This window comes from Hyalella azteca, unplaced genomic scaffold, assembly GCF_000764305.2.
Source record: "Hyalella azteca isolate HAZT.00-mixed unplaced genomic scaffold, Hazt_2.0.2 contig12524, whole genome shotgun sequence".
Taxonomy (NCBI): domain Eukaryota; kingdom Metazoa; phylum Arthropoda; class Malacostraca; order Amphipoda; family Hyalellidae; genus Hyalella; species Hyalella azteca.
The window spans coordinates 1474-18841 of NW_025942481.1; the positions used below are offsets into that span (position 1 = coordinate 1474).

At 38.0% G+C, this 17368-nt stretch overlaps 1 protein-coding gene across 2 annotated transcripts in view; it reads left to right on the top strand.

Annotated features, from left to right (window-relative positions):
- The window catches only part of LOC108667550 (phosphorylated adapter RNA export protein), a 17458-nt gene extending 1100 nt beyond the window's left edge, over positions 1-16358 (top strand). The window contains exons 2-10 of one of the 2 annotated variants that reach the window (XM_018154592.2): positions 10447-10558; positions 10712-10899; positions 11469-11631; positions 12076-12299; positions 12673-12854; positions 13196-13287; positions 13562-13742; positions 14332-14561; positions 15536-16358. In XM_018154592.2, coding sequence (XP_018010081.1) covers positions 10508-10558; positions 10712-10899; positions 11469-11631; positions 12076-12299; positions 12673-12854; positions 13196-13287; positions 13562-13742; positions 14332-14561; positions 15536-15631 — 1407 coding nt within the window. In that variant the 5' untranslated portion in view covers positions 10447-10507 and the 3' untranslated portion in view covers positions 15632-16358. Of the gene's footprint in view, positions 1-10091; positions 10559-10711; positions 10900-11468; positions 11632-12075; positions 12300-12672; positions 12855-13195; positions 13288-13561; positions 13743-14331; positions 14562-15535 lie in introns of those variants that run through there. The other variant, XM_047883288.1, reaches the window with a different exon arrangement.
- The last annotated feature ends 1010 nt before the right edge of the window (positions 16359-17368 follow it).

Below are 17368 nucleotides of genomic sequence, written 5' to 3' on the forward strand. Positions count from 1 at the left end.
GTTTGATTGAAAAATCGCGGTTTGCACTTTGCAAACATGTCACTTCATAAAATTTTCAACTTCCGCAATCCGCATTGCTTTACCGTTCCCGCCAAAATATTCTGCAGAAAAAACATAAACATCGTAATGTAAACAAATCAACTAAACGTTTTGCTGAAGATCGTGCATAGTTGCGGTCATGTCAAAGTGGTCAGACTGCATTAACATGTGCTCAACTTACAGTAAAGACAAATTTTATTGTTGCCATTTGACTGTTTTAGGGTAAAATTAGAGATTTGGGTAACCCGTGCATGGACTTTGTAAATAAATTTGCGCCTCGTAAATGGCTTTTCATGGCCAAGATATGGAATTCACGGCTTGGTGAAATAGAATCACGGCTCGAAGAAATGTAATTACGGCTGGCAAATCCATAAAACCACGGCTCAAAAAATTCAGTCGCAGCTCACCAAGCAGATATATTCCATGCCTGGTCTGTCTTAGTGGTCTACTTATAGGACTCGAAAGTGAATTTGAGGGAGAGTCTGAAAAACTCTCTGCTTTGTCACTATGGACCTTCCCGGGTCCCGCCAAAATATCCTGCAGAAAAAACTTGAACATTGTAGGGTAAACGCGGTATATTCCGTCACATTAAGGACGCATCAAGAAATGAAAATCTATAAAAAAATAACTGTATGCGTTACTCAAGTTCTGTTTGCTTTATGTGACTCTCAAAACATTGCACTACGTGTCACTGATGGTCTCAGCAACAACAAAATGTTGCCATATTTATTTAAAAGCCTTAAGAATGCAAACCTACCAAATCCCTATATTCCATCACTGTGTGTGTCTATATTTGGCACGTGGTGAGGCGTATTCCGTCCGCGCTTCAAATTCTACTGATACGTAATGCCGTCATCCACGTGTTCGAATTCCGTTCGCTGTGTAAAATGTCAGCCCTGACGGGGTAACATAGACCGGCTTGGAAGTTAATATAAAATTACCATATATAACATATTTTATGTTTGTCAGCCTATTTATGTTTTTTCTTTATGTTTCAGACTCTACAGAGTCTTACATATGGTAATTTTAACTTAATATCCAAGCCAGTCAATATTTACCCATCAGGGCTGCCATTGGGTAGTCACATTTCCCTCATTATGGGGTGGCGCCCCCATTTGCAAACTATGACACTTTCCTCAAGTTTGTCATTTGCATATGTAACTAGAAGAGTTCTACTACAATGTACCAAAACCTGGAGTTATTTGGAGTTATTTTACCAAAAAAAAAATAATTGATTTTACCACCCGGTCTAAGTTACCCCAAGAGCTGGGGTAACAAAGACCATCACTTTTTTTGAAATTACTTAAAGACTATGAGAGGCAGGAGCCAGCAATTTATGGTGAGTGAAGCTAGAGTATAGACCTGTATTTTACATGTTTCAATTCAAGTTTAATTTAGCTAGTAAAAAAATGGCATCATTTATAAGAAAAAAAGTGGTCTAAGTTACCCCATTTTACGGTACTTAATTATGCTTTTAATTAACAACTATTAAGCTTTTAATTAAGCAAATTTTAATTTTTGGACACAGCTTGGAACGATCTGTGTGTCCAATTCAAGTTGTGACGGAATTAGTTTTCATGTGTCTAAATCCATTTCTCAACTTAATCATCTATTAATTTATTTACCACTTGAAATCAGCAAATACAAGTATACTTAAAGGATTCCTAATATATTCACAGACATATTTAAAAGTCTCAAACCATAAAATTCTTCCTATACAAACAGTTATTCACTATTTGGTAGAGCAAGGTCAACTGCCAAATTTGACGCATTTTTCGATGATCTCACTGGGTAGCGTGCATTGTCTCTCTTTGGATCTCAATATTTTCCCGCTAGATGGCCAAGGCCTAGTGTTTTGGCAGTAGTTTGATGCGCAAATGTATGACGTCACCATTTCAACCATCAACGAACGCATGGAACTAAAACAAAGCTTAATATAAAGGAAAAACTAGAGAGGTGACGGAATTACCCATGATGTCGGAATATACCGCGTTTACCCTAATGTAAACAAATCAACTAAGCGTTTTGTTGAAGATCGTGCATAGTTGCGGTCCAGGGTGCAGAGGGTGGATGCAGCGTTGCCAATATATGGGTTTTAAGCCCTAAGCGTTGCCGAGTAATTTTAAGATGTGTCGCCATGCAATTTTTAATGAAAAGCCATTTACGCTGAGTAATGAAAAACTATTTACAAGCCACAAACTTATTTACAAGGTTGCATGCACGTGTTACCCCAAATAACTAATTTTACCCTAAAAACAGTCCAATTGTACAGCAAGTGTCAACTGAACATGCGATAATGCAGTCTGACCGCTCTAATGTGACCGCAACTACGTAATCGTAAACTTGATGTTTACATTTTTTTGGGGGGGGGGAACTCATCGCAACTGATTTCTGGACAATCTTCACTGCATCCTGATCCATCCAACATACCGGAAACCTTACTTTTTTTTAAATAGTTGGCCGAAAACTGACAAATATATTAAAGGCAAGAATTTCAATCTAAATGTGTCGGCAACGGCAAGATCTTCTGAAGGCGTAAATTTTGCTACTGAAGCGTCTCCAAAGATCTTGCAATATTCATCCACTCTCTGCAGAGTGGGTTGAGGTCATGTCAAAGCAGTCAGACTGCATTAACATGTGCTCAACTTACAGTAAAGACAAATTTTATCATTGCCATTTGACTGTTTTAGGGTAAAATTAGAGATTTGGGGTAACATGTGTATGGAATTTGTAAATAAATTTGTGCCTTGTAAATGGCTTTTCATGGCCTAGATATGGAATTCATGGCTCGGTGAAATGGAATCATGGCTCGAAGAAATGGAATCACGGCTGGCAAATCTATAAAACCACGGCTCGTAAAATTCAGTCGCGGCTTGCCAAGTAGATATGTTCCATGCCTGCTAGGTCCTACCCCCTAGCCTACCTATCCATGATATTTTTCTATCCTAGCCACTAGAATAGATGCCCAATTGGAAAAAGGTAATGAACAGGAGTATCGTAAAATGGGGTTACTTTGACTCCCGGGGTAACTTTGACCACTTTTTGTTTTTTAAGAAAAACCCCCAAAACTCAAAAATTATTTGACATAGAAAAATTTTGTCAATGGCCATTAAAGGCCTAATACTGAGGCTACATAACACAATAGAAAGATTTAAAAAGTTTGCATATCTAATAGGTTAAAAAATTAAATATATGACCCATGAAAAAAAAGCTATTATTTAAAGCCTGTCAGAGTACCCCCTCCAATTTTTTTATTTTTTGGTAAAATAACTCCAGGTTTTGATGCATTGTAGATTTGTAGTAGAACTCTTCTAGTTACATATGCAAATGACAAATTTTAAGAAAGTGTCATAGTTTGCAAATGGGGGGAACTTAGACCACCTAATGGCAGCGGTGACGGGGTAAGATTGACCGGCTTGAAAATTAAGTTAGAATTACCATAGGTACCTTTATAACATATTTTATGTTTGATCCGCCTATTAATGTTTTTTCTTTATGTTTCAGACTCTACAGAGTCTTATATATGGTAATTTTAACTTAATTTCCAAGCCAGTCAATGTTACCCCATCACAGCTGCCATTAGGTGGTCACATTTTGCCCATTCAGGGGCGGCACCCCGTATTTGCAAACTATGAGACTTTCCTCAAATAAGTCTTTGCATATGTAACTAGAAGAGTTCTACTACAATGCACCAAAACCTGAAGTTATTTGGAGTTATTTTACCAAAAAATAAAATTGATTTTACCTCCCAGTCAAAGAAACCCAAAGAGCTGGGGTAACAAAGACCATCACTTTTTTTGAAATTACATCAAAACTATGAGAGGCAGGAGCCAGCAATTTATGTTGAAGCTAGAGTATAGACCTGTATGCAGGTTTCAATTTAACTTTAACTTATTTAGTAAAAAAATTACATCATTTTGAAAAAAAGTGGTCAAAGTTACCCCATTTTATGGTACTATAATTCACAATTCTCACAGAATTACACCAAACCACCATTGCACGGATTTTGTAAGAGATCTTGAACATTCTCACGGAATTGCTATGCTTTCACCATTCATCATTTTAAAAAACTAACATCTCAATTTAGTCTAAAGAAGATTACTCATTACGTTCAATACGTTGCCTTAAGCCTAGAGCATAGAAAATAAACACCTAAATTGTTTTAGTGACAGTAAAATTAGTGTACTGCATGGCTGCATCCATCGCACCCTCTTCCACTCCACAGACAATGATTCACTATGTCACTGTCCACGCAACAGTTCCGCTTCCTATGATGCTGACGTGAGCAGCTACTTTATATTATGCAGCAGCTACTCTAATATATATATATTATGTGATGCTTACTACTAAAAACTGATTCAAGAACTTATGTTTTTTTAAGAAACAAAGGTACACATTTTAATCATACAATAATAAAGATGAAAATCTTAAACCAACTGCAAATTAGTTGATCATACATGTGATGATGTGATGTATTTTTTATGGCATACAGCATGAGTTCCCATTTGCTTCATGTTCCATTGATGGGTTGAAAAATAAGAATTACATATTAATATAGGCAAAAAGTATCCCAATGTATTTGGTTATGTTGAAAATGCAACTCAATAGAATGTTGCCAACAGCAAGTTCTCAATATCATCTCAGACAAATTTACATCTGGACTTGCGCCCAGCATCTTATTACCTGAAATTTAAATTGAAATGCGTGGTGACCACTGGTCATGACCTTTATATTGGTCATACATACTGCCTAAAAACTTTTACTAGCATCAAAAATTAAAAGTTCCACACTTATATCATAACAAAAAAGTTCAATTAAACTGTATTCACAGCAGTCCAAAAGAAAAAAAAGCTTAACAATTTTGTTTCGTTTTGCAACAACCTAAAAAAATAAAACAACATACTAAAACAATTCGGCACAGTCACATGTCTTCCCACCCTCCCCTCTCTCAACCCTCCATTCCTCAAGACCCCACTCTTATCATCCTCCTCCTCCTCTCCCTCATCCTCCACATATATTGCAATAATCTCATCACACTCAGACACTCTCAAACATAGCCACACTTGCTCCCTCAAACAGACCTGTAATTATTGCCATCCACTCTATCTTGGTCTCTCATGCCCCACTTCGTTAATCTCACCTCTCTCATTCAGAATCACCTCCATCATAGACTGATGCTCTCTCTCATACACCCCACATTCCATCAACAAGTGCTCCACAGTTTCCTTCTCATCCCCATCACACATAAAACATTTATCTTCCTCCATTTATCTTCATTCCACCTGTATGTACATCCATTCACACCTAGCGCGCCTGCCCTAACACAAAACAGAAGGTCCCACCTCTACTAGCATCATACATAAATTCATATTTTGACATCACTTTCATCTGATACAGTCATAGAGTGTCCTTACCCTCCATTCCTTGCTTCCACACCTTTAGCCCATAGTCTTCCACTTGCTTATTTATTTCTCTTTTCCACTTTTTCATCCCACTCTATCCCAATTGCACCCCATACTGTCACCACCCATTTGTCCTTTGGCGCACTCATGCTTCATGCATACCACACTTACGCACCACTGCCCAACATCTACTTGCCCATTTGCTCACCTTCATGTTCCAAATATACATCTTTCGTTCCCAGCTTCCATCGTCCATTCACTCCAGTCTCACTTTACACCTCAGAACTGCTCTTATTCTTCTTTCCTAGAAGGTACTCCAATCCATGTGTCCTCTCAGGGCCTCTACCGCAGTCCACCTGGGGGCTCCTTGTGCCAATCTTGCCACTCTATTCTGTACCAATTCCAATTTATCTAGCTCACCATCCCTACAAGCTATCAAATCCAATCCATACATAATACTAGGCACTACCACACTCTTCCACACTTCCCTCAATACTTCATACTTACTCGCTGTCACTTTTGCTGCACTTTCCAAGTATACCCAACCATTGGTTTGCCTTACTTAGATTTCTGGCCTTTGTTCTCTGACATCCTTCATGGTCCACACACATCCCTAAGTACTTATACTCATTTGTCCTAACAATCTCATTCCCTCCCAACATCCACACTCAGCTCATATCCTCAACTGATCCATTCACAACAAGTACTTGGCTCTTCTCTGCACTGAATCACACATTGAAGTCCCTCCCATACTCAGTCACACAGTCCAGCATACTTTGTAATTCTTTTCTATTTTCACTCATAATCACAGCATCATCAGCATACAGAAGCATTCTTAACCTTTTGTCGCCTACACACACACCAACATCCATTCTCCTCACCCTCGTGGCCATCTCTTCTTTGTAGAGGTTGAAGAGAAGCAGAGACAGGATACAGCCCTGTCATATGCCTCTCCTACTCCTCACCCAGACTGTCTCAATATCCCAAGTCTATATTTTGCTCAAGTATTCACATACGTACATACTTCTCACAAGCCTCACACATTTTTCACTCATTCCAATTTTTCTCAGTGTTTGACACAGGAGCTCTCTATCCACCTGGTCATATGCTTTTTCTATGTCTAGAAAAGCCAAGTACACTTTCTTTCCATCTCTTTTCATTCTCCCGATCAGTTCATTCACAACATATATATTATCTTCTGCTCTTCTGTCATGTCTAAAACCATTTTGCTCTTCACCAAACACTCTTTCGTTCTTAATACATCTTTGCATCCGCTCATTCATAACCGCTCAGAAAATCCTACCACTGGTGTCAGCAAGGGCTATTGGTCTGTAATTCTTAAGTTCCTTTTTGCTCTTGTGGCCACCCTTGTGAAGCAAGGTTACACGACTTTCATTCTGCTCATCATGTACACACTCATTTGTCCAAACAACATTGAAAAGATCAGTCAGTCTACCAATTGCACTCTCACCTCCATACTTATACATCTCATATGGTATCACATCCATTCCAGCTGCCTTATTATTCTTCAATCGCTCTACCACTTGTTTCACTTCCTCATTTGTAATTTCTTTGTCCATGCCACTCCGATTTTTACGTTCTACTGAAACAACATTTTTGTCGGGCGTAAATAAGTTATTCATCCCACCAATTTCTTCACAGCCTCTGCCAACATTGTTCTTTCAGTTACATACACTCCTTCTACATTCAGCCCATCCATTCTCAGATCATTTTCACTCTTGTCCCCTCTTAGGAATGCATACCAGTTGCATCCTCCTCTCTCTCCCTTCATAACGAATTCATTTATTCTATTTTGCTCATACTCATCGATATGATTTCTAATGATAGTTTTGGTCCTTCTCTGTTGTTCTTCATACCTCAGCCATGCTTCCTGATATTCCTGCTCACAATCCTGGGGGAGAGGTCTGCAGAGCCAAACGTTTCGAAGGACCTGAATCCTGAAAGATAATTACAGTTTCTGTGCTTCTGGAATCGATGATTTTCTGCATGTTATTAGTCCATATTAAAATTAGATTTTTCTTATTTACTCGGCATACAATTAAACTTACTTGCAGTTCATTTTTCAGTATTCAATTACATCGTTCTAATAAATCTAATACGTAACTGATAAGATTTCAAAAATGTTTTCTGATGATATTCTGTATTCTAATAGCATAAAAATACATAAAAATAACTTTTTTAAAAAACTACGTTTTTTTCTTGTGGACTAGAAAGTAGAATATAAATTATGGCCCGCCCCAAAAAACGTGTGTCGGGCTGTACGTTCACCATCAAATTTCCAAAATTCGTGTGTTGTGTGCTTTTCATTTTTATGTATTTTATTTTCTACTTTTTAGTCCGTTGTTACACATGAAAAACGTTGTTGCGAGCCAATTTACTTAACTTGACGTACGTATCGATGATACGCAACGTCAGCGACTGCTCGTCTATAACGTGAGCGGCCGCACGTCTTAGTATATATAAACTATATATAGTATATACGCCTGGAAACGTGCAACAAATTATTGATAACTGTATTGTTATCGGGAGCTGAGCTTCCCTAAAAGTTTCAAAACGCTAGCTAGTGGGAAAGTTGGTGAAATATCGATTGCAAGATTTGATCATCACAGACAGACAGACACGAAAGCGAGCTAAGAAAAACGTAGTAAAAATAGCACTTTATTAGCATAATTTCCTCATAAATATCCAATCAGAACTTTAATTTAAACATTTTTTCCAGAAAATTGGCAAATTTTCACACGTTTTCATCATTGATATGTTTCATTAACTTAGTTCATAAATACTATTATTACTTAAACAGCTATGCTGTCATACAGGATCATGCCTTTCCTGATGCTTGCAAATTTTTATGTGCATGAATATTTATTCTCTAACAGATTACATAAATGTATCACTTTATGTTAACAACCAATGCCATTGATTTTGCACACATTTAAAAATAATTTTTTTGTATCAATGAATGATGGCATGCTAGTGGCAGGGTGGCTCTGTGGGCTAGTCTGTATAGTAAGGCCCAAAATAGGTTGAGGACGCCATTATTCTGCCCAAAAGACATCAAGGCACCATCATAATGGATGGTGGATGCCAATGTTAGCAGCAAATGGATGGCAAGGACGCCAAAATTGATTGCCTGTGGTCTGGAAGTTGTTGCATGGGCGCCAGAAGTTTATTTTGGGATGTACACCAGTACGCCAGGGAAGAATGTTGCCAGTAGGATTGCTAGAAAAACGAAAGTGCATCTCTGACTGATGAATCTGACACTCGCGCTTTGCAAACGATGTGCCATGATTGACATGGATGCACACATTTTACGATAGATGTGCATCAGCCCAAAACATTGTGTTGGAGATTGCGGTAGTTGCTGTCACATCAGAGTGTATTAAACTGCATTTATTCTTCAACAACAATGTAAGCAATGCATTATCATGTGTTCAGTTGCCTCTAAAGTAGAGACAAATGTTTTTGTTGCTGTTTGTAGGGTACAATTAGAGATTTGGGGTAACATGCTCACAGGACTTTGCAAATGAGTTTTTGGCTCATAAATGGCTCTTTATGGCTGGGATATGGCATTCATGTCTCAAAAAAAAATTGAATCATGGCCTTCAAACACATGAAATCCTGGCTCCATTCGTGTTTCAGAGAGATCTCATCTAGTCTGGTTCAAAGAGTAGACATTTTTTTTCACTGGACACAAGGCAGTGAGCACACTAAAAAGCTGTACCCTTTACAGAATGACACTTGGTCCTCATTTGGAATATCAAGTAGAAGTTTTATGACATTGCAGGCCAAAATGATCATATTATGGGTAATTTTTGAACCTTGTGGGCAAAAATAAGTAATTGTTCTTAGTTTTGACTGAAGAAATTGGGAAAAACACCATAGGAACAGGTAAAATTGACCAATTCTTAGGTCTTCGGCCCCAAATCCAGGTTAGTGCAGTTTTCCATTGGCCCAGACCTTTGCATGATGATAATGCTGGTGGGTTTCTCCAGCACGGTGCGAGTGACAGTCTTGTAAGTTTGTCTCAGGGGCATTTTTGCCCTCCAGACTGAAGATGGCAGTTGAGATGATCATGATGTTTTGGTTGTTAGTCAAATTACTCCTACTCCAATGTAGTTCAAATGATGAAGTTTACAACCTTATTAGAAGCAAAATTTGTAGAATACACCGGCTTCTTGGAGAACTTATGCTTTTTGACAGCGGCCATTGTTGTGTATAGTAGGAGTTTGATGTTGTCAATGGTGTCACAGAGCCTGTTGAATTCATCAATGACCTTGAGATGAAGTTGCAGGTTTATAATGCTCAATGTTGTAGTTGTTTGTCCAATTTCTCCCATGTAGTCCAAATGCTGAAGAAATCTACAACCTTCTTTGAAGCAAAATTTATTAACTACCTACGTATGTTACTCTGGCCTCTAGAGAGTTCCTGCATTTTTTGCAGGGTGTTGTTGTTACTTGTTAAACCTAACTTGTTAAACTTGTAGTTAACTACTTGTTAAACCTGTCTATTGATCTCCCAATGTCATCTAGAAAATTGTTTGAATTTTTTAAAATTTTAATGCATTCTTTGGTCATCAATTGGTATGCATAAAAGCAAGAAAATTCTGCCATCTAATACTAATTATCTTATTTTATATACATAGAAATTATTATAATAATAGACATTGGTAAGGGCCATTAAAATAGCAGAAATTGAGCCCTGTATATATAGGCATTATTGTCTCGTTGATAGGTGGCTTCTGCTTAATTTCTACAATGGTTTTGAGGAATTCCATCTGCACATATTAATCAAATCAAGGTAGTCCTGTCAAAACCATTGTTTCCAGGAAGCTTATTTTGCATGGAAAAATTCCTCCAAAACTTACATCTTCCTGAGTGTGGGGCTGTAGCTAAATGTTGGTTAGGTCTTGGTGATAAAGAATAGGATTGATTGCTCACATGTTCAGTCATTCTGTCCTTCATCTATGATGCCTATTGTCCTTCAGTCCCAGCAGGCAATGCAAGTAAACATACTATTCTGAACTAAATACACACAAGTACCTCAAAATGAATGACCGTGAAGAAGGAGAGCTTTCTGGGTCTGATGTAGACCTTGAGGTTAGTATTGCCCTTTTGCCAGACATAAAAAAAATTACCAAGTTTTGAAATTATTCTGTGCCATACTTATTACTTTATAATTTTCTGTTGTTTGTCTCATTATATGTGTGTAAGAATTTCATGGAGAAATTATATGCTGTTTGCAATTTTTAGCGGATGGTGGATGCCAGCAACATTCTGCCTCCAGCAACAGCTCCACTGCATCAGTACAGGACACCTAGAGCTGCCCAACATGTACCAGGGCTTTCCAGTGATGAAGATTCTTCTGACAATGACTTGGATGATGAAGACTGTCACCTGAGTGGTCCTAAGCGCATGAAAGTCTCAAATGCATTGTCAAGGTAAAATTTACAATGGGCTAAATAGGTATGGGCTAAATAGTTCCTATATATAGAGCAGTAGTGACCAGCTAAACTCTGCACACAGGCCCCACTTTATGTTTTTAATATTTTTTTTAGATTTTGTCTTATTATGGTGGTTGGTCTTGAGAAAAATTTTTATAGTTGCATTTTATTTGCAGCGTACACAGCCTTACTCCCACAAAGGATTGTCCCAGAAATGTGTGACAGTGGAACGTTGGAATACATTCTAGAGTCTAGACCCATTAGTCTGGGATATGATTTCAAGGGAAATTTTGTTTTTATGAAACTGTATGATCAACATGGAAAGGCTGTTGTTTTGTTGGGATTAGGTTAACTTGTATCTTGTTAAAATATGCTCACTATTTATATGTATAGATAGGTATATAAGTTGTTCAGGCTGAAAATTGAGGAACAGTGATGATTTTGTATTTATTTTGATATTGCTCACCATACTGAAGTTGCCAGGTCATGTGCTCACATGATCAAAAATATTTTTGATTTTTATTGTGTTAATACTGTATCGTTTCAATTGTGTTAATGTCACACAGGTTAGAGGAGCCTGCTCAGTTCACCAAAGAGCAGCAAGCAATGTTACAGCAAGGTCTCATACAGCAGCCCGCACCTCCTGAGCCAATGAAAGAAGATGCCACATTGATTGTCAAGAAGCCTCGAAAGTGCAACAACATCTGGGCCAATGTTTTAGGAGAACAGGTTTCTATTCTCATCCCCGAGCAATTTGTAGATAATATTCAGTGGTCTCTGCTACTCTTATTCTATTAGTCAAACCAGAGCTAATTTCAATTTCTCCATGAACAATTTTTCTTGATGTGGAAGCTATTTTTCTGCATTTTACTTTTTTTTGTTCTTATTCTAAGTTAAGTAAGAGATAATGCCCCACTCTTTGAGCCTCTTTCAAGCACTGCAAACCTAATCCAGTTATTTGACCTACTTTACACCTCACTGTCACCATGTACTTAGCACTAATAAATAGGCTCGTGTTAACAGTTATAAGCTTACCTAAGTCTGATATTACTTAAAATCTTGTAATGCTGCAACGAGTATAACACTACCTCATAAATTATTGTTCGAATCTGTAAAATGTGCAATAAATATTTCTGAAGATCTTAAAATTCTGGCTAATCATAATTTGTTCAGAGCCTGACTGAAGAAATAGGAGTTATAGGTCTGAAGAAGCTTGAGGGAGACCGAAATGTGGAGAACTACGACTTCAGAGCGGCTCAGCAGCTGCGCAAGGCTGAGGCAGCCTCATTGCAAGCTCCTGAAGACGATGAGGAGGAAGAAGGGGAGCTGCATGACGACCTCGAAGATGGAGAAATGAAAGAAGAGTTTGTTGAGGAGGCACCTAAATTAACTGCAAGGTAGTATGATCCCAATTAGAAAGCTAACATTTTTATCTTATAAAACATTTCCGGATCAATTAATACATTTACAACAGAAGAAACATTCCTGGATCAATCAATTGTTTTTTTCTAGAATTCAACGAATTTTGATAAACTTATTGAAAGTTCAATGGAAGAGCATCACGTTAAACCTCCCAGTTGCTGCCCGTTTTCAATTTTTTCCTTTAATCATGCAAAATTATCATAATCCAGCTTTTGGAGGCACCCTATGTGGCCATGTTATAAATACCATTTACTCCTCATAGTTTCTATTGAATAAAATCTCGCAAAATTTGTTAATTAAGGATAGAGTGTATTTGTATGCAGTGGAATGACCGCTCATTGTTTGTAGATTGTCCCGCAAACGTCCGATGTCGCACCGCGTGTACCAGCCACCACCTGTGCCGGTCCCGACCGCCGCCCCTGGAGAGCCTCTGCTGCTGCCCGCCATCGACGCGTCACAACACCCCACCGACAAGTCCCTCGCTTTGGTTATCGCCAGCGCTCTGCAAGAGAACAAACCACAAATTATTGGTGACTACACTTTTCATTTACATACGGGCTGGTTGATTGGACGTTTAAGACATTAAACACTTTTCTGTCAATTCATAATCTCAGCTTTGTTTTTGTAGACTTCAAATTTTATTTCATTTGTTGATGACATTTAATAAAATTAAGTCTAGGCTGTTTGTTTCTGGCTGTATATTTTCCATCTCTTGATCTCATATTTTTGCAACTGAATCTTCATTCGTGTTATAAAGTATGTTCTCATTTATTACTGCATCCACTGTGGATTTCAAGACACCTCGATTGAAACCTAATTGTCCATTACGAAGATGAGTTATTGTTTGTTAATGCTGGCATTGTGTTCGCAGTTAATGTGGTAGAACAGTTTGGTCGTGAGTTCGCGATGCAGCTCTACAACGACACCAGAGAGCAGGAGCGTCAGGGCGGCCTTATGATTGTGGTAAGTCAACAATACGAATACATCTGGGGCTTTCACCTTAAATATTCAAATAAGTAATCACGCTGGAATGATCATAAGCATGCATTAATTTGAGCTTGCTTATGATCTTAACTCTATCATGTGATGAGTAAATGTCAGCTAAGGTTAACGATGTTAGCCAAAAATTAGAAACCTGTTGTGTGAATTGCTTTTTTAAATGAATGAAATTTGAAGATGATTAGCTGTATGCTTTGGTCGTAAATATGTTGCTTAGCTGTGTTGTATTTCTGTAAAGACTGGTGACCGGCGCCGGACGTCTGGCGGGGTCTTCCTGCAGTTGCTGAAGAAATCTAACCCCAGCAAAGACAAACTCGCCGTCATATTCCCCCCTGATGAGGCTCACCAACAATGGCGTCGACGACGACGAGCTGTGCATCGCCGTAGGAACAGAGAACGCCACGACACTGACCGGCCCAGTTAGTTCACTGGCTTTTCTTAGTGGTTTACTTCAAGAAATGAGTAATCGTAAACAATTAACTCTTGTTCAAAATTAAAATGAGTTATTTTTCTAGTTTTGTGTGCTTTCACATGTGCTCAACACTATTCAAATCGACCACTAATATACTCCGTCCTTTTAAATCATGATAATCCTCATAAATAAGGTGCTGTTAATAAATGAAACTTGTGGAACTTTTTAATTTCTTGAGGTAAAAGTTGTAGTAATGTTTCTTCAAACTTGGTTGAAATTATATCTTACATTATTTCGTCGCGTCAGATGAAATTAAAAATGTTTAGCCTTAACAAAAGTTACCTCTATGGTGATGAGCAGTTGTTTTGCTATTCAAAATGAAAAGTTACTAATCTATATCAGACTCGAATGGTACTACAGTTCAGATTTAATACGTATCTATGCAATCTATTAAACATATTTAATAACATTTTATTATGTAAAATGAATAAAGTTGCATTTTCTACTGGTTGAACATGCTGGAATACTATTAATGGTATACAGTGGGTGCAAGAATCAACCTAAAATTTTTGTTGAATTCCTTGGGGTCACCTCAGCCAGCTCGTGCGGATCGAGCGATAGCTCCTCCCGCGTGGTGGTGCCTCGCTCTCCTCGCCTGCCCTGTGACGATTCCAACGATGCATTGGAGCTGGGGGGCGCAAAATGCCCTGCCACCTCGCCTGCAGTGTCCCCAGGCCCCACTCCCACCACTACCCCCGTAGTCACCCCTCACGATAGTGACTCTGAAGAAGATAGAGGCAAAGACAAGCTCGTCGACACTGCTCTGGTGAGGGCATCGCCCGCCTTTTTTGCTTTTATACTGTGATTCTCGTAGATAGTTCCACGCGTTTTTCTTCGTAAAGCACACGCTCTCTGTTGCTATTATTTATGTAGAATATTTTTCATCATACTGTATATTAGCTATGAACTAGACGTTACAAAGCACAATTGTCATGAGAATTGATTGAGCGTCCGATTCGGGATCTGGCTACCTTACCTTCAACTCTTTCCCTGGAAAGTGATCTTTTAAAGAAACTTGAAGCCTCCACAAAATGGGACTGCTGCGTCCCTTCACTTGTGTTTCAGGCTACTTTATAATGACCGATTCTCTACTTAGCGTCCTAATACATAGTGGGAAAACCCTATCACGCATTTAAAATATAAAATAATATGCTATTAAAAATTACTTTTTAAAGACAACACTTTTAGAGAATGCAGTGTCTTTGATGTTACAAATGTACAATGAATTTCTAATTTTACTATCAAATATAAAAAAATTAATTTATAAATTTTATTTTCAAAATAAAAAAATATATTTTTTTTTATAAATTATTTATTCTGTCAATTGATTCAAGCATTATCTCCAACTTTACGCAAAAGGGCAAAAGTTCAGATCGATTGGACAGGTAGAAGTGTGTTAAATATCGATTATAAGATATGGAGCAGACAAAATTATTTTTTCAATTTTTTAATATAATAAATGATATTTTTTAGGTTTTTAAAATTATTTATTCTGTTAATTGATTCATGCATTGTCTTCAACTTTACGCAAGTGGACAAAATTTCAGATTGATTGGAGAGGTAGAAGTGTTTTAAATATCGATTTTAAGATTTGTAGCCGACAAACAAACAAACAACAAGAAGTGAATTAAAGAGAAGTGTTGTAAAGAGACGCATAATTGATGCTCTGTTTATTTTCCGTCATTTTAAAGAACGGTCACAGGCATTTTCTATCAATTGAAACTGTACGAAACTTTGCAGGCAATTGTCAAGTCGCTGTCGCCTGCTCTGCTATCTCATTCAGAGGAAGGTTTTTGCGACGCTGCAGCCGCCCCTGACGAGATGGACGTTTATTGAGTAGCCATTGCGGTGCCCTTCTGCACTCTTCGGCCCACGCGGTGGCTGGTTTCCGTTGACCTCAAATCAGGGACGACTTCTGTTCCTATTTGTAGACATTAGTGATCGATTTTGGATTAGAACATTTACATACTTATTATCGAAAAGAGGCTTGTAGCATCTCAAAGTATGAACATTTGGTAGGGGGGTGTTACTTTTGATATCATATATGATGAACTGGCCTTTAGAACATTTCACTCTTTTAGGAGTCATGAGAGAACTTTAAGAAATACTTGGATATATATAGATATTTCTATCCGGCAGGAAATTTTTTGTCTTTATTCTTCACTTGTTTTAGTTTAATGAAGCGTCTTTAACTCCTCGTTCTATTGAGCCAATGGGCATTATTTCTTGTCTCTATTATTTTTTTATATAACAAAAGATCTCATTGCGCCTACTTCTAGACTATGACATATTTGGAAGTCTCCTTTGACCTTATTCGACTATAATGCTCAGCAAGCATCGGATATTAAAACCTAAGTTCATTGTAGCGGTACTCACGGATATACTGTTGAAGGCTAACGGAATACATTTGACCTCGGAGTGAATAGTTTTCTTAACAATGAACGATATCTGAAAAGAACGATTTACCTCGTCTAGTTCATGTTCATAGTATGGTACATTGTTGAGAGATATTGTAAGATACTTTAATCTTCGCGCTCGTAGACAAATAAAATAAATATTTCAAGTACATCTTTTGTAATCCCTGGTGGATATTATGTTCAACTACGGTAACAATTGTATAGTAATTACTCGAAAAGCAAATTAATAGATTAATTAAGTTATGAATTTTATTGAAAGTTATAGTAGAGGTGTTTAGAAGGTAAGGTTGAAGTAGTGAGTGTGTGTAGACGTGATTTCTTCGATATCGTTAGACCGAACTTCATTCACACTGTACGTTGGCAAGCTTATTACCAGAGAAATTACATTTGTCGAGGAATTCAGCGGTTAATCCGAATGATAGGTATAAGTGTGCGTGGCGGCTAAGCATAGAAGAAGCTGAAACTTGTACCGAAGAGATGACTTGGGAGCCTCCCGTCACTTCAGTAGTAACCCTGGGCCAGTTTTAGAACTTTAAAGGTCGCGAGAAACTTGGACTCGTCGATACAGCTACGATTCCTATTAGAGCATCTACAAGTGATGACCAAGACTTCGTTTCATTTCTGCAGAGCCAGCATTAACGTAACGGCCATGACTACATTACGAGACTACGCGAGAAACAAGTGGACGTGCAGCGATTATAAAGGCGACTATCTAAGTAACTTCGGGAGTACGACCGGACACAGCAGAAGTACAACCACCAGCTGGTAGTGGATAAAAATGGAACCATTCACGTTTATTCCGAAGTATGTCAACAATTCTACGGTCATTGATGGCAGGAGGCGAGACCATGTCATACGGCTGCGGAAAAGCCACTAGTAAGAATACGACCGCCATTGCCATAGAGAACGTTCGTGATCGATGCTGTCGTGGCAAAGCAACGTACCACTACGAGATCGCACCACAGACGAGCAGGTAAAGACAGAAAAGTCGAACCGGAGTCAGTTATTTAATTTCGAAAGTGGTTCATTACATTTTTCAATTAAAAATTTTGTTTGCATTGCAGTAAATATCAAGTTCTGAATTTAAATACATGCCTCATTCCGGTAAACATGATTTTGTTAACTTAAGATGTGCTCTCCATTTTCACAATTTTAA